The 16,535-nt window shown below is 47.5% G+C and overlaps 4 protein-coding genes across 6 annotated transcripts; all 4 read right to left on the bottom strand.

Moving 5' to 3' along the window:
- Nucleotides 1-22: 22 nt before the first annotated feature.
- LOC128748699 (15-hydroxyprostaglandin dehydrogenase [NAD(+)]-like) lies at nucleotides 23-2,683 on the bottom strand. Of its 3 annotated transcripts, none has more exons than XM_053847652.1 (9): nucleotides 2,567-2,669; nucleotides 2,449-2,502; nucleotides 2,188-2,307; nucleotides 1,467-1,590; nucleotides 1,015-1,121; nucleotides 736-832; nucleotides 525-601; nucleotides 248-405; nucleotides 23-184 (listed from the first exon to the last, which is right to left on the bottom strand). In XM_053847652.1, the coding sequence occupies exons 3-9, from the start codon at nucleotides 2,278-2,280 to the stop codon at nucleotides 61-63; spliced, it is 780 nt and encodes a 259-aa protein (XP_053703627.1). In that variant the 5' UTR covers nucleotides 2,281-2,307; nucleotides 2,449-2,502; nucleotides 2,567-2,669; the 3' UTR covers nucleotides 23-60. The 3 variants fall into 3 exon arrangements, with proteins under 3 accessions (XP_053703627.1, XP_053703629.1, XP_053703628.1); XM_053847654.1 differs by having other exon boundaries at nucleotides 2,588-2,667; XM_053847653.1 differs by lacking the exon at nucleotides 2,449-2,502 and having other exon boundaries at nucleotides 2,567-2,683.
- A 2,675-nt stretch (nucleotides 2,684-5,358) lies between these two features.
- Nucleotides 5,359-7,522, bottom strand: LOC128748700 (15-hydroxyprostaglandin dehydrogenase [NAD(+)]-like). Its single transcript, XM_053847655.1, has 7 exons — nucleotides 7,359-7,522; nucleotides 6,670-6,793; nucleotides 6,331-6,437; nucleotides 6,036-6,132; nucleotides 5,844-5,920; nucleotides 5,567-5,724; nucleotides 5,359-5,503 (listed from the first exon to the last, which is right to left on the bottom strand). Exons 1-7 carry the CDS (start codon nucleotides 7,449-7,451, stop codon nucleotides 5,380-5,382), a joined length of 780 nt encoding a protein of 259 aa, XP_053703630.1. The 5' UTR covers nucleotides 7,452-7,522; the 3' UTR covers nucleotides 5,359-5,379.
- Nucleotides 7,523-9,617: 2,095 nt separating this feature from the next.
- Nucleotides 9,618-12,029, bottom strand: LOC128748697 (15-hydroxyprostaglandin dehydrogenase [NAD(+)]-like). The gene is made up of 8 exons (XM_053847650.1): nucleotides 11,879-12,029; nucleotides 11,618-11,737; nucleotides 10,865-10,988; nucleotides 10,576-10,682; nucleotides 10,281-10,377; nucleotides 10,128-10,204; nucleotides 9,851-10,008; nucleotides 9,618-9,781 (listed from the first exon to the last, which is right to left on the bottom strand). The coding sequence occupies exons 2-8, from the start codon at nucleotides 11,708-11,710 to the stop codon at nucleotides 9,658-9,660; spliced, it is 780 nt and encodes a 259-aa protein (XP_053703625.1). The 5' UTR covers nucleotides 11,711-11,737; nucleotides 11,879-12,029; the 3' UTR covers nucleotides 9,618-9,657.
- A 466-nt stretch (nucleotides 12,030-12,495) lies between these two features.
- On the bottom strand, nucleotides 12,496-15,577 carry LOC128748698 (15-hydroxyprostaglandin dehydrogenase [NAD(+)]-like). The gene is made up of 8 exons (XM_053847651.1): nucleotides 15,450-15,577; nucleotides 14,621-14,745; nucleotides 14,205-14,328; nucleotides 13,561-13,667; nucleotides 13,393-13,489; nucleotides 12,983-13,059; nucleotides 12,750-12,907; nucleotides 12,496-12,677 (listed from the first exon to the last, which is right to left on the bottom strand). Exons 2-8 carry the CDS (start codon nucleotides 14,711-14,713, stop codon nucleotides 12,554-12,556), a joined length of 780 nt encoding a protein of 259 aa, XP_053703626.1. The 5' UTR covers nucleotides 14,714-14,745; nucleotides 15,450-15,577; the 3' UTR covers nucleotides 12,496-12,553.
- Between the last annotated feature and the right edge of the window lie 958 nt (nucleotides 15,578-16,535).

Genomic DNA, 16,535 nt, shown 5'->3' with positions numbered 1-16,535 from the left:
TTCCAAATAAAGAGGACTCCTGGTGTGGCATCCATTTATTTGCAAATGTTTGACGGCAAGCTACAAATCCTCCACTGCTGGAAAAGTGACATATTTCCTCTCTTTGGGCTTCACCATCACAGCCTGGCCGTCCTTGGTCTCGTCCATCACCAGCTCCAGGACGGCCTCGGCCACCACAGAAGGTCTGCAGACGTGAGAGAGAAGTCACAGGACTGGAATCTGGAGTCCATTCGCCTACAACACTCACTGCATCATCCCGACTCTCTCCAACAGGGGCGTGTTATAGTCTTTCAGATGGGAGAATTGTCCCATCAATTGTGAGGACTTCTTGAGCATCTCTGTCTCAACGAAGAAGGGACAGACGGCGTTGAACCGGACACCGTAGCCTGAGATGGAGGAGGCCAGCTGTGGAACCAGAAACAAATGACGAGATGAAACAAAGGCTGCAGAGTCAGCATAGCTGTCCCTCCATCAGAACTCATGTCAGGCCTGGAGTTTCAGGAGAGAACGGGAGGGTCTCTCACCGCCATGGACCGGGTGAAGCCCACCACCGCGTGCTTGGTGGCTACATAGACTGGCGAGCTTGGAAATGCCCCTAGACCTGCAGCACGATGTGGGGGTAAAGTGGATTACAGATGGGTGAGAAGGTGAACGACACAGGAAAATGGGAAGACTGAAGATGACGTTGGAGTCAGTTCTTTCTCCAGGACTTTCCTCACTGACTGATCCTTGTACCTGCCACAGACGCCATGTTGATGATGTGCCCGCCTGAACCGCCTTTCAGTTTGTTCATGTGGTCTAGAGCCAGGAAGCTGGCGGCGACAACACTGACCTGCACCACAAGGAAACCACATGACACTGACCTGGGGACACTGAGGCTGCACCCACACAGGGTGCTGGCCACCTTGAACATGGAGAGTCCAGATGAGTCGATTGAAAACAGTGTTGTACGGATGCAATGCTCGGACGACCAACAAAGAAGAAGCCATGGCTCCATGTGGACAGACGACTCACCACGTTGATGGAGATCTCCTTCCTCCACGTCTCCTCATCCACGATGCCGGCGTTGTTACACAAGATGTCAATCCTGCCGAACTTCTGGATGGTCTTCTGGAAGGCAGCTGTGAAAAACAGGGTGATAGATGAATATACTGAAGCCAGGTATTAGTGGACGCCTGTGCAGTAACACTAGAGTCATGGTTCTCTCCTATCGCCACGGAGACAGCAGAACCACAAGTCTGTTTCAGTACCGCTGGGTTCTGGATGAGGTGGACGTCACACCGACTTACAGGGTGGAGACTGATCTACAACCACAATGAAGGTCTTAAATCTTACGTTACATCTTAGCGTGTCAGCGACGCTGATACACTTCAGGAACAAAGCAGCTAAATACATTTGTCAACGTGAACATGGGTATTTTATAGAACAAGCTCAAAGTCCGGAACAAGTGTGTGGTGTGAGTTCACCTTTAACTTGCTCCTCCGACTCCACGTTGCAGCTCAGGAACATGGACTTGTCTTTGCCAAACTGTGGGTCCAGAGTCTCCTTCAGGCTCTTCCCGGCGCCCTCGTTCACATCCAGCAGGACCACCTGCCCGCCGTGAGAACACCAGGTTCCAGTCAGTGATCTGAGTTACAACTGGACCTCTGGCTCAGCTGGCACAAGAGTTGGTGAGTGAAAGTTTATGAGATAAGCTTGTCAACAAATATCACGATTCAAAGAAATAAATGGCTCATTTTCTTGTTAGACAGATCGAGAACAACTCATATTTTTGTGTATTTTTTAAGTTTTGAAAATATTTTTTATTTATATGATGCATTATTTACAGAAGGAAATACTGAAAAAAACTAATAAACTAATGCAAATCCATAAGAAAAACGCATTTTCAAAACCTGAACGTGTTTAAATATTGGCAAAAACAATGCCAGATTATTAGAAATAAAAAGGGAAAAGACACCTGTCATGGAGGAAAATAGGAGAAATAATTTGTTTACTTTAAAATTGGAGAGAAAGACTGCTGCTGCTTTTCATTTCAGTGGACTGGTGAGCTAAAATAGGCCACAAAAATGAACTTTCATTTCTCGCAAAGGTTCCAGGTTTTGATTAGAGGAGTGTTTCTGATCCGCGGAAGTGCTCGTGCAGCGCATGTGTAAAATGCTGTGAATCAAAGTCGCCACTTTCACTCACACTGGTGCCGTTCTTCAGCAGGATTTCAGTGATGGCTCGTCCGATCCCCATGGCAGCTCCGGTCACCACCGCTGTTTTACCCTTCAAAGCCATTTCTGCTGGTCGGTCTGCATGAGAGGACTGGACGGAAGAGTGGAGGATATAAACGCGGGACGTTGATCATTAACACAATCTGTTGTCTTTCTTACGTAACCCTTCAAACACCCAAATGTGATCTCGATCAGCTTATTACGTCACATGCTACATATGAAACCTTGTTACCTGTCAGGTATGCTAGCGCTGCCTGCTCACTTGTTCCTCCACTGAAATAAGCTCCTGAAATGAAAAACCGAATTGCAGATTTATCTCTCACAACTAAAATATAGCGGTTTATTGTCACCTCATCAGTAAATGTTCAAACCTCCCCCTTTGCTTCATTCTTCAACGTGCAGTCGAGACAAAGTTGTATGATCTGACTGGAGTCAAGCTGTCCGACTCTTCCGCGGTCGCAGTCAAGCGATCCATAGTCAGATTTTCAGTGCGCGCAGAGACATCACATTACGGTAGCAATGAAACGGAGCGGAAGACTGCGAGTTGAAACAAATAAAGCGAATGATTCTTGCGACAGAAACTTTTCCACGTTATTTTTTTATTTTGCGCCGATTTAATATTTGGACGAGAGATATGAAAATCTGTATCATTTTGGTCAAACATGATCGGTGTTTTTATTTTAGGTGTGAAACATCCGGAATGACATCATTAATGTAATCAATGCGGTCCTGCTAACACTCTACTGTAATAATACATTTCAATAGCTTAGATCATTTTACTTTGACTCATTATTGATGCAAAGGCCTGTGATTAAATATTTGCATTTACATGACAGTGCACTGTACTTTGACCAAATACTACACAGAAATGTGCAAAGGTCTGTGAATAACAACATCACCAGCTCATAGTAGAGAGAAGTAGCTACCACCAGAGTGACTTTGGTCCCATATCATGGCAGCATTTTGGAATAATCCAGGATTCTTTCTGTAATCCAACTGAGTTGAGAATCACGTTCTATTACATTTGACTGTGATTTTCAGAAAAATGTGCAAAGGTCTGTGAATAACAACATCACCAGCTCATAGTAGAGAGTAGTAGCTACCACCAGAGTGATTTTGGTCCCATATCATGGCAGCATTTTGGAACAGTATGATACTGGGTCCGTCGGTCGTGCAGCAGCTTCCGCCTCTCGCTGGATCCTGCCTCTCCTCACTGGCTGCATGACGGAGCTCCATCTCTGATGTTGAATGACAGATGCTTCTAGAGTTGCCTTTGCAAGTATTAGCTGGACCGTGTTGTCTATATCCTGTAACTACATTTTACGCTGTTTCACCTCGGTCTTTCCTCATAAACTAAAAAAATGGGATGGGGGGCGGGACTTTATGACACCCTGCAAGTACACTCAATTACCAGCGGCGCCGCCGAAAGCAAATATTCTTAAGAGTACACACAGCTGCATGAAGATAATCTTCTAATTTATATTAGTTGGCAAATGTCTCCATCTAGCGGTCAGTGATTTAACACGTGGTTCTCCTTCAGTGTGCTCCGCCCCCTAGTGAGGCTTCTATTGGCTTTTCTCCCGGAACCCTGTTCCGGCACTGAAGAAAGAACCATGAACTCGCCTCCCAACAGGGGCAGACTACCCCCGAATAAAGGGGGTGTCATAATAATGCCTCACCCTTCTTTCTCCTTCACGCACTGCAGGAAAGTAAGAACTGCTGGACATTTGCATCATTGCTAACATGAAGCTCTGGAAGTTGACAGGAGAGATTGCGTGAACTGTGGGTGTATTATACCTGATTTCGGCCTCCACCAGCTCTGCTCCCGCTGTTTGGGCCCACAGCCTGTCAGGCTCTCCCTCCGACCAACGGGGCGCTGCGACTGGCCTACAGGGAGCCGAACCGTTCCGCATCTCCTGCTTCCAAGCCATGGGATTAGTTTCAAGAGAGCAACACAAGTTGGGTCGGGTGACTCTGTTCCCAGAGTCGGCTGAGTCCGGGGTGGTCCCGGGAGTCTGATCTTCTCCCATGTGTCGTGGCATTCGCCGCTCATTGTATGGAAGTTGAACTCCCTCCACTGCCAGCTCAAGAACCGTCCCACTTCACTGACTGCCTGCTGGCGTGAGTCTGACACTCCACTGGCGCTAGGACCGCCCGTGGTCAGGTACGGAGCATACCGCCAAGTGGAGGGCTTGGATTGGTGCGTGGTATTCCCGCTCCCTCAGCCGTCACGCGTGATGTGCCTGCCCCTAAAGCTTGACCTGTGACCATCCCACCAGCTCTGACAGAGCCACCATCGCACAGTGGAATGGTGACTATGCCGACGGCAACCAGCTCGTAGCGCGAGCGAACAACATGGCGCTCTTCATGGGCGCCGTGGACAGGCTCTTCCATCACAGAGCCTCTCTCACGCCACCAGAGATTTTGGAGATCCAACAGCGTGGAAATCAGAACAGGACCGCGTCTACACAGCCGCCATGGTCCCTGCGCCAGGCCGGAGACTTCCGTGACTCCGAAGAGGGCACCAAGCTTTGGTTGACTATTCCTATCCATTACAGGCGCCACACTGGGACTCTAGAGAGGGTAGGCCTCCCCTTTAGGTTCTTGTATGAGGCTTATATTGTGTTCACCAAGCGTCTCCCCTGAATGCTGTTGTACATTCAGGCGTCCGGCATCAGAGCGCGTGTTCTGCAAGCTAATGCCGTTCCTTCTCCCCTTTGGTCCTCACTTGGAGTTATGTTGAATAACGGAAGCCCTGCAGGACCCTCTGAGTTCCTGAAATCATTTCGGTAATTTGGCCATTACACTAGTTGGAGTAATAGTTTATGACTAATTCTCTGGTCTCCCACCTTCTGCTTGGTCCAGTGTGTTGCAGTGTTTGGAGTTTGTGTAGTTGCCTACCTCCCCAGGGAGGTGTCCTCACTTGGTGGGGGTTTTCACAGCGAGGGATCATACTTACTCACCAGTACATTTCTCCCCTCGCTCGGCTCTTGGGGTTATCCAATAGCGAAGCCTCTCACTTCGGAGAATAACAGTTACAGTAGCTAACCTACATTCTTCTGGAAACTCAGTTTTCTGTCCAGGGTGTCCCCCCCCTTCACATTGTGTTTCCAAATAAAGAGGACTCCTGGTGTAGCCCATCCATTTATTTGCAAACAACAGACTACAAATCCTCCACTGCTGGAAAGGTGACGTATTTCCTCTCGTTGGGCATCACCATCACAGCCTGGCCGTCCTTGGTCTCGTCCATCACCAGCTCCAGGACGGCCTCGGCCACCACAGAAGGTCTGCAGACGTGAGAGAGAAGTCACAGGACTGGAATCTGGAGTCCATTCGCCTACAACACTCACTGCATCATCCCGACTCTCTCCAACAGAGGTGTGGTGTAGTCGTACAGATGGGAGAATTGTCCCAAACCTGCGGGCAACTTGTCAAAAATTGTAGTCTGGACAAAGCCAGGACAGACGGCGTTGAACCGGACACCGTAGCCTGAGATGGAGGAGGCCAGCTGTGGAACCAGAAACAAATGACGAGATGAAACAAAGGCTGCAGAGTCAGCATAGCTGTCCCTCCATCAGAACTCATGTCAGGCCTGGAGTTTCAGGAGAGAACGGGAGGGTCTCTCACCGCCATGGACCGGGTGAAGCCCACCACCCCGTGCTTGGTGGCTACATAGACCGGCTCATTTGGAAATGCTGCAAGACCTGCACCACAATGTGGGAATAAAGTGGATTACAGATGGGTGAGAAGGTGAATGACACATGAAAGTGGGAAGACTGAAGATGACGTTGGAGTTTCCTCACTGACTGATCCTTGTACCTGAGAGAGACGCCATGTTGATGATGTGCCCGCCTGAACCGCCTTTCAGTTTGTTCATGTGCTCCAGAGCCAGGAAGCTGGCGGCGACAACACTGACCTGCACCACAAGGAAACCACATGACACTGACCTGGGGACACTGAGGCTGCACCCACAAAGGGACACACATTTCTGACTCCACCACTTGAACATGGAGGCTGAGTCCAGATGAGTCGATTGAAAACAGTGTTGTACGGATGCAATGCTCGGACGACCAACAAAGAAGAAGCCATGGCTCCATGTGGACAGAGGACTCACCAGGTTGATGGAAATGGCTCTCCTCCACTCCACCTCATTCAGGATGCCGGCGTTGTTGCACAAGATGTCGATCCTGCCGAACTTCTGGATGGTCTTCTGGAAGGCAGCTGTGAAAAACAGGGTGATAGATGAATATACTGAAGCTACGTATTGGTTAGTGAGGTGGGAAGTGTTTGTTTAGAACAGTGGAGTATTTAGATAGGGATGACCTCTGACCCCTGCCAGTGGGCGTCTGCGATGATGTCACACATAGGATGGACATGTGTTCCAGGTGGACGTCCTCCATTGAGCTAATGTGCCTGGCTGCTACTCAGGAACAGGTGTGTGGTGTGAGTTCACCTTTAACTTGCTCCTCCGACTCCACGTTGCAGCTCAGGAACATGGACTTGTCTTTGCCAAACTGTGTGTCCAGAGTTTCCTTCAGGCTCTTCCCGGCGCCCTCGTTCACATCCAGCAGGACCACCTGCCCGCCGTGAGAACACCAGGTTCCAGTCAGTGATCTGAGTTACAACTGGACCTCTGGCTCAGCTGGCACAAGAGTTGGTGAGTGAAAGTTTATGAGATAAGATTGTTAACAAATATCATGAATCGAAGAAATATAAGGCTTCAGATTCAGAAATTTTTTAATCGAATCCCACCCCTAATTTTTAAAAATGTTTTTTATGTATTATGGTCCATTATTTACAGAAAAAAATAAATACCAAGACAAAAAATGAATTTTCCAAACCTACAAGTGTTCAAATATTGGCAAAAATGAATTCAAAAACGATGCCAGATTATTGGAAATAATAATAAAATAAGAAAAAAACAAGAACTGTGATGTAGAAAACATATAATCAGAAAAAAGTACCTGTTTACTTTAAATGAATAGGCTACAAAAGAAAAGCAGGAAAAATGAATTTGTTGTGAATCCTTTCTCACCAAGGTTCCAGGTTTTGCTTCACCAAAGTGCTCGTGCAGCGCAAACCGGGGGTTTCTGGTGTAAAACACTGTGAATTTCTCAAGTCAACGTCGCCACTTTCACTCACATTGGTGCCGTTCTTCAGCAGGATTTCGGTGATGGCTCGTCCGATCCCCATGGCAGCTCCGGTCACCACCGCTGTTTTATCGTTCAAAGCCATTTCTGCTGGTCGGTCTGCAGCAGCGCGAGAGGACTGGACGGAAGAGTGGAGGATAAAAATGAGGGACGTGGCTCGTCTCCTGTCTTCCTTACATAATCCTGGAGAAATCCAAATGTGATCTCAATCTTGTTACGTAACGTGCTACATGTTAACCCTTAACGTTATGGGGGTAATATTTCACTTATGATCATTTGAATCAACTTATCTTGTCGTACTGAATGAACAGCTTTATAATGTTTAGTCTCATGAAAGATTGACTCCAACAGACGCTGTGACCTCAAGGGAACCTCAATTTGACCCTGTGCAGTGGAAGAACGTGTGGGGTGGACGAGTGAGTTACACAAGGTAGGAACCAGGTGGTAAGAGGACCACGGAGGAATCACTGAGCCATTTAACCACAGGACCGGTCCAAACCACCCGACCTGAACCTGAGTTTGAGGGGAAAAGCACCTACCTTCAGCCAAGTGACGGGGTGTGAAAGAAAGGGAATTTATTGAACCTTATTGACCCCAGAACCAGGCAGAGACCGGACAGGCCAGTCAAGCAGCAGAAGAGTGGACTGGATTATCTGCTCACAGCTTCCCACCAAAAATGGATTTCATTTAGTCGACAAAAGACCTGGAATTTGGCGCCATGGCAACTGGACCACAAGAGACCAGGAGCAGTGGATCAGCGTGGATACACCCCAAGATTAACTTAATGTGTATAAAGGGTCAGGGCCAGAAATGGTCTCTGTCATTGTGCACCAGTGTTTTTCAACCTCTTCCAAGCCACGGCTGCCTTGCTTCATTGACAAACTCCTGGGGCTCACCACCAAAGGAACCTCGGCCGAAGCGCACTTGCGCTTAAAGTCCTATAGAAAATCCCTCTTCATTTGCAAATAACTGCAGCTACTGACACTCGGTTGTTATTTTGCCAGGATATTTGCAGAAAGAAATTGCAGAATATGTATTTGTTTCAAATGTGTCCAGAAAAAGGCGGCAATATGGCAGAATATATCATGATTTATTGATGTATTTAATGACTTTAAATCACTGTGTGGATGTGATCACTTCTCTTTTGCATGATTTGATTGTAGTTTGGAGTTTCCAGACAAATTCCCAGCATTCTTTGCCTGAAGTTGCTTCATAAAAACAATGATTCTTTCTCTTGTCACATTTTGCTGTGCATTTCGTTTTTCGCCAACTTTTAAACCACAAAACAGTTTTTCGAAAGTTGAAATATTTGCTGTAATCACTGAACCAACAATTCTTCAACTTCAGCAAAAGTTTGAGCAAAATCTAACACCGACTGAGAGTGTTTTGCTGCCACAATTGTGACGTGATTCAGCTCCTCTGGAACTCAGGTTTCCACCCAGAGTCTTCAAACTTGCAGATGTTAGTGTGTCCCCGCCTCTCGCTCAGTCAAACACAGACAAAATAGTACTGAGGCTCAATAAAGAGGGCTTCCGGTGTGGCTTTACTTTATTATGAAGCGCTCAACAACAGGTCAGAAATCCTCCACGTTAGGAAACGTCACATACTTCTTGGCGTTCTGCATGTGGGAGGGGTTGCCGAGTGAGTGAGGCCTCTCCAGAAGTGAAGAGGTGCCCGGTGCGTGTCCAGCTCTGAATGTGCGCTTCTGTGCAGTTTGGCTGTGACAAAGTCATAAACCAAGTCAGGCTCTGTCCCAGACTCGCCTCATCCCTGTCCCAGCTCCAGCCCACAACAGGACATCAAACCCTGGAGTGAGCGCTCCAGCACCTCCCCTGTGACACTCTACCACGGTCCAGTGTGGAGACAGGAAAGGTTTGACACCTCAATATGAAGAAGAAACAGTCAGTAAATGGAGCTAACGGGACACGTCTGCATACTGAGGCTGCGTTATACACAATAACAAAGCGTGTTGTGGGTCAGCTGGTCGGTCCGCGCACATTATGGTTTTTCCGCCTTTTTTCGGGGCCTTCGAGTTCTGGATTTATGTTCGAAATCTGAAGCAAAAAAATCTCGAAATCTTTGTTCGAACTCTGATTTGTTTGAATTCCGGGACCTTTGAAAACAGAGGTACCACTGTAGTTTGTAAATGTCTCCATCTCGCGGTCAGTGAAGTAAATTCAACATCTTAATTAACGCGTGGTTTTCCCGTGATGTCCACGGTGCCCACCCCGCTTCAGATAAAGAGGACTACTGGTGTGGCATCCATTTATTTGCAAATGTTTGACGACAACCTACAAATCCTCCGCTGCTGGAAAGGTGGCGTATTTCCTCTCTTTGGGCTTCACCATCACAGCCTGGCCGTCCTTGGTCTCGTCCATCACCAGCTCCAGGACGGCCTCGGCCACCACAGAAGGTCTGCAGACGTGAGAGAGAAGTCACAGGACTGGAATCTGGAGTCCATTCGCCTACAGTTGCAACACTCACTGCATCATCCCGACTTTCTCAAACTGTGGTTTGGTGTACTTGTTCAGATGGGTGAATTGTCCCAAACGTAAGGGGAGCTTCTCGAACAGCTCAGTCTGGACGAAGAAGGGACAGACGGCGTTGAACCGGACACCGTAGCCTGAGATGGAGGAGGCCAGCTGTGGAACCAGAAACAAATGGCGAGATGAAACAAAGGCTGCAGAGTCAGCATAGCTGTCCCTCCATCAGAACTCATGTCAGGCCTGGAGTTTCAGGAGAGAACGGGAGGGTCTCTCACCGCCATGGACCGGGTGAAGCCCAGCACCGCGTGCTTGGTGGCTACATAGACTGGCACGTTTGGAAATGCTGCAAGACCTGCAGCACGATGTGGGAGTAAAGTGGATTGGTCAGTTCTTTCTCCAGGACTTTCCTCACTGACTGATCCTTGTACCTGCCACAGACGCCATGTTGATGATGTGCCCGCCTGAACCGCCTTTCAGTTTGTTCATGTGCTCCAGAGCCAGGAAGCTGGCAGCGACAACACTGACCTGCACCACAAGGAAACCACATGACACTGACCTGGGGACACTGAGGCTGCACCCACACAGGGACACACATTTCTGACCCCATCACTTGAACATGGAGGCTGAGTCCAGATGAGTCGATTGAAAACAGTGTTGTACGGATGCAATGCTCGGACGACCAACAAAGAAGAAGCCATGGCTCCATGTGGACAGACGACTCACCACGTTGATGGAGATCTCCTTCCTCCACGTCTCCTCATTCAGGATGCCGGCGTTGTTGCACAAGATGTCGATCCTGCCGAACTTCTGGATGGTCTTCTGGAAGGCAGCTGTGGAAAAAGAGGGTGATAGATGAATATACTGAAGCTACGTGTTGGTTAGTGAGGTGAGAAGTGTTTGTTTAGAACAGTGGAGTATTTAGATAGGGATGACCTCTGACCCCTGCCAGTGGGCGTCTGCGATGATGTCACACGTAGGATGGACGTGTGGAATATGGTCAGTGTGAGTTCACCTTTAACTTGCTCCTCCGACTCCACGTTGCAGCTCAGGAACATGGACTTGTCTTTGCCAAACTGTGGGTCCAGAGTTTCCTTCAGGCTCTTCCCGGCGCCCTCGTTCACATCCAGCAGGACCACCTACCCGCCGTGAGAACACCAGGTTCCAGTCAGTGATCTGAGTTACAACTGGACCTCTGGCTCAGCTGGCACAAGAGTTGGTGAGTGAAAGTTTATGAGATAAGCTTGTCAACAAATATCATGAATCAAAGAAATAAATTTCTTGTTAAACAGACTGAGAAATCAACTAGTTGTGTTCAACGACTCATATTTTTGTGTATTTTTTATGTTTCTGTTATTTATTTTATGTATTATGGTGCATTATTTACAGAAAAAATGTACAAGGAAAAAACACAAAATAAACTAATGAATGAACCATAACAAAAAAATGCATTTTTAAAACTTATAAGTGTTTAAATATTGGCAAAAACTATGCCAGATTATTAGAAATAAAAACAAGAATTGCAATGGAGAACAAAATAGTCTGATAAACATGTATTTCAGTGGACTGGTGAGCTAAAATAGGCTACAAAAGAAAAGCAGGAAAAATAGATTTGTTGTGAATCATTTCTCGCAAAGGTTCCAGGTTTAGATTCGAGGAATGTTTTTGGTTCACCAAAGTGCTCGTGCAGCGCAAACCGGGGGTTTTCAGGTTCAAAACACAGTGAATTTCTACATAAAATGCTGTCAAAGTCGCCACTTTCACTCACATTGGCTCCGTTCTTCAGCAGGATTTCGGTGATGGCTCGTCCGATCCCCATGGCAGCTCCGGTCACCACCGCTGTTCTACCCATCAAAGCCATTTCTGCTGGTTGGTCTGCATGAGAGGACTGGACGGAAGAGTGGAGGATATAAACGCGGGACGTTGATCATTAACACAATCTGCTGTCTTTCTTACGTAACCCTTCAAACCCCCAAATGTGATCTCAATTTGTTTATTACGTAACATGCTACATATAAAACCTTGTTACCTGTCAGGTATGCTAGCGCTGCCTGCTCACTTGTTCCTCCAGCAAAACCTTTTTTACACTAAAATAAACATAAGAAATGATAAACCCACTGCAACTTGAAGTGAGATGTTGGGACGCTACAAAACTAGCTTGATGCTCCAAAACTAGCATGACGCTCAAAACTAGCACGACGCTCCAAAACTAGCATGACGCTCAAAACTAGCATGATGAGGTCGCTGCTCATACAAGCTAATTAGCCAGCATGCTAACAAATGATGCTATCAGACTAAAACCTATGGGCTGAAGACACAAGTTAGCAACCAGTCAAACAATAACAGTCTGATGTTTGTATCTGAATGATATTCCAAAGTCCGCCACAATTGGACCCGTCCCCCGCTTCACCATCGAAAACAAAAAATGTTTTTCAAAAGTTTAAATATTAACTGTAAACACTGAGCCAACAATTCTTCAACTTCAGCAAAAGTTTGAGCAAAATCTAACACTGACTGCGAGTGTTTTGCTGCCACGATAGTGACGTGATTCATCTCCACTGGAACTCAGGTCTCCTCTTCAAACTTGCAGATGTTAGTGTGTCCCCGCCTCTCGCTCAGTCAAACACAGACAAAATAGTACTGAGGCTCAATAAAGAGGGCTCCCGGTGTGGCATTGCTTTATTATGAAGCGCTCAACAACAGGTCAGAAATCCTCCGCGTTAGGAAACGTCACATACTTCTTGCCGTTGGGCCTCACCACCAGCGCCTGGCCGTCCTGGCTCTCGTCCGTCACCAGCTGCAGGACGGCCTCGGCCACGTCAGACACTCTGGAGGAGAGACAGAAGTCTTGTTGACGAGGAAGCGCTCGGGGTTCCGCCGGCTGCACCTCCACCACTCACTGGATCACGCCCACTTTCTCCACCAGGGATTTGACGACCTCGTTCAGCGGGGTGAACTGTCCCAAACGGTCTGGGATCTTCTCGTACAGCTCGGTCTGGACGAAGCAGGGACAGACAGCGTTGAACCGGACGCCGTACCCTGAGATCATGGAGGCCATCTGTGGAGCCAGGAGGGATGAAACAAAGACGGTCGAGTCACCAGTCACCTATGGATCGGAACGTGGGACTCTCACCGCCATGGACCGGGTGAAGCCCACCACCGCGTACTTGGTGGCTGTGTAGACCGGAGCGGTTGGAAAGGGTCCAAGACCTGCAGGAAAGTGGACGACCGGAGGGTGAGAGGGTGAAGGACTCTGGGATGGATGAATCTGAACATACTGGCTCTCAATCTGGCTCCCACCTTCACCAACTGTTAAGTCACGGCAACAACGGCCAAGGGATTTAAAGTGGCGAGGGACTGCTTCAGACTGACTGAACTATGACCTCGCAGTGACTCCTTCACCAGCGTCTTGGAACATTTTTCTCGACTCAGGAAGAGTCTGTGACCCTCGGTCCCTGGATTTCAACTTTAGCCTGTAATGTCCACCTCCCCCCGCTAGATGGCACTCTTTCTCACTGAGTCATCCACCCCAGACGTTTGTACCTGCCATGGACGCCGTGTTGATGATGTGCCCGCCTGAACCGCCTTTCAGTTTGTTCATGTGCTCCAGAGCCAGGAAGGCTGCGGTGACAACACCCACCTGCACCACATGAAACTCTGGAGCTGAGTTCCTGCTCACACACTTGGACTGTGGCTGCACTGAGGACTCACCACGTTGATGGAGATCTCCTTCCTCCACTCCACCTCATTCAGGATGCCGGCGTTGTTGCACAAGATGTCGATCCTGCCGAACTTCTGGATAGTCTTCTGGAAGGCAGCTGTGAAATTGGTTCATGATCAGCTGAAGAAAGGAGGTCAAAGGTGGAACGAAGCTGGGCTGACCTTCGACCTTTGCGAGTCAGAATCATGCTGTTTAGCCTGTGCTTTATGTCCTTCCTGCTGTTTTCAGCTGTGTGCTATTCAAAAGTGTGTGTCCCCTTCTGATGACATCACTGTCCAGTTTCATACTTTTTTTTAAATGACTCTTCAAATTCTAAACCTGAAACATATCTATCAACCAAAAGATGAACCCTCTGAACCCACAAGGTAAATATGCTGCCTGTTGATGACATCACTCTATGGTCCAGATGTAGTTTGAGCTTATGGAAGGCAACTCCTGCAGCAGAAGTCACTTCAAAAACCGTGCATTGTGTCCAACTGCTCAGTCATTGTCTTAAATTAATGTCTTAATGTCATAAAAATATAATAGGCTCAGTGTTGAAAGTCGACGTCCGCTATTGACCTCCAACGTGTTTGTTTTCCGGGTGTTTACGGCCACTCAGCTGAGGTTACAGAAGGCTCTTCTGTGAGTTCACCTTTAACTTGCTCCTCCGACTCCACGTTGCAGCTCAGGAACATGGACTTGTCTTTGCCAAACTGTGTGTCCAGAGTTTCCTTCAGGCTCTTCCCGGCGCCCTCGTTCACATCCAGCAGGACCACCTGCACCAGGTTACATGACTCAATGAATTATCTACTATTGTACTCGACCTCTGGCTCAGCTGGCAGCACCAGTGTTGGCTCCGAACGTCCCAGAATTGTAACATGACTCAGCATTGGAAAAGTCACTTTGTGGGAGTGAGAGTTAGGATTCTTTTCCAGGATAAAACGTGAAATAAAATCCAATTATTTAAGGATTTAATAAACAAATCTTCAAAAAATATTATGTAAATTCATGAAGTCAGAATCCATCTGTTCTGGACAGAAACTTCTCATTCCAATTTCAACAACTCACATTGGCGCCGTTCTTCAGCAGGATTTCGGTGATGGCTCGTCCGATCCCCATGGCAGCTCCGGTCACCACCGCTGTTTTACCCATCAAAGCCATTTCTGCTGGTCAGATGCGGCGGAGAAGAGCGTCTGCAGGGCAGAGGTGGGGACGCAGCGCTGGAGTATTTATGCGTGTGGCCCGTTGATGATTTACAGCGCTCATTCTTATGTAACATCAGCCTCATTTGAATCCACGGTGATCTTGAGCTACAAGGCTGGATGTTACTCTCAACTGAAGAGGTCAAATAGAAGTTGCATGCTCAGCAGAATTCGTCAGCATCAGGGATCTGGAATGGAAAATGGGATCCCAATCCACTGGAGACATTTGTGAAGCCGGAGAATGTGACGGCGACCGCGCCTCAGTGATGTTGGCACAGTAAGCTCTGACACAGTTGCTGCGCCACATGATGTTTCATGCTCCGGTTCTCCAGCCGGAGGAGTCCCATCATCAGGAGAGGCATCCCTTCCTTTATCTGGCTGTAAAGCTGTCATTCACTGGGCCACAGGTGAAATGATATGAGAGCTGAACACACCACAATCATTATTGGAGAGATATGAGAGCTGCCGTGATCACATTACAATTATGGACAGATTACTGCATGGTTCTTCATGGAGGAACATTTACTTCCTGAGTCGACGAACAGACCCGCGGTTTTTAGCATTGATCACTCGCCTCTCCAGCACAAGTTCCACCTCTATATCCATAACCTCACCAACATCAGCCATTGGTTGGTTGCCATGACAACGGCCACGAGTGAAGCAGCAAAGATGCCTGCGACCCTGTTTGCTCGCACCTTTGATGCCGTGATGGGTCCAACTCCCGAACTCCTTCCCTGAGGTTCCACGCAGACCTGGTTCTCAGCAGCTGGATCCTGGGTCAATCCCTGTCCACAGCAGCTCATCCAGCTCCAGATCCACAGCTCAGGAACCCGATAGCTTTTCATCTAGAATTTTGACAAGTCAAATTTCACGTGGTCTAAGTTTTCAAGTTTTGCAACAACCGAGTCCAAAATCCAAGTTTGCACCAGAGGAGTGTGAGCTCAACTGAACTGGATGTTGATAAAACTCAATTCTCTCTTTATTCGCAGATATACTTGAATGTAAATGCACAGCAAATAAACTTCTACAAGGTGGAGGTTCTGTGCCGCCTAGCTACAGCATTTCCTTCTGTTTAATGATGCGCAGTCAGCCATAATTCGCCTCCTTAAGTTTGATTGACGTGGCTAATATATTCTCTTCACGCTGCTGAGAGTTGTCTTTCCTCCAAAAACAACACCCCGAGCTCTCTGCTAATGTTTAACAAATGTGAATAACCGTGAAAACCACCTCTGGCCAGTGGAAAATGAACTAGAGCTACACACACAAGTGATGGACAAAGCAGTGTAACGGCACAGTCCAAAGGATTCGTGATCAGTCAATGTGCTCCTACTGTAGGAGGCTGAAAATAAAAAAGAAATCTGTCGGGGAAAAGTATAAAAATATAAACAACGAATACATGTATGATAACATAAACAAAGGGGCAGAAAATATAAATTTTATAAATATAAGTTTATTATGTTTATATTATAACTGTTGTTTTTCACTCTTTGTCGGACCCAACTCCCACATCGAGTTGAGATGACAGTGTTATTGTATGTTTGAAATAAACTGAAACTTCATAACGCTCGACGAGTAACTGTAGTTTCTCGTCCGGCCACTAGATGCCGGCAGAGACGAGGGAGCGTGTGAACGCTTCAAAGAAAACGTTAGTAAAACAGTGACCGGCGGCTCTAAGTGAGTGATCGAGGACTCTCAGTTGAACAAGTCGCTCAAAGTAAATCTCTAAAACCGAGCTGAAGTTGAGCATCACTCCGCCCCCCTTTATCTCCTCCATCCCAGCT

The sequence above is a fragment of the Synchiropus splendidus genome, chromosome 17 (assembly GCF_027744825.2).
Source record: "Synchiropus splendidus isolate RoL2022-P1 chromosome 17, RoL_Sspl_1.0, whole genome shotgun sequence".
In the NCBI taxonomy this organism is placed as follows: domain Eukaryota; kingdom Metazoa; phylum Chordata; class Actinopteri; order Syngnathiformes; family Callionymidae; genus Synchiropus; species Synchiropus splendidus.
The sequence above is the reverse complement of the archived record's forward strand: the minus strand, read 5'-3'. Positions and strand labels throughout refer to the sequence as shown.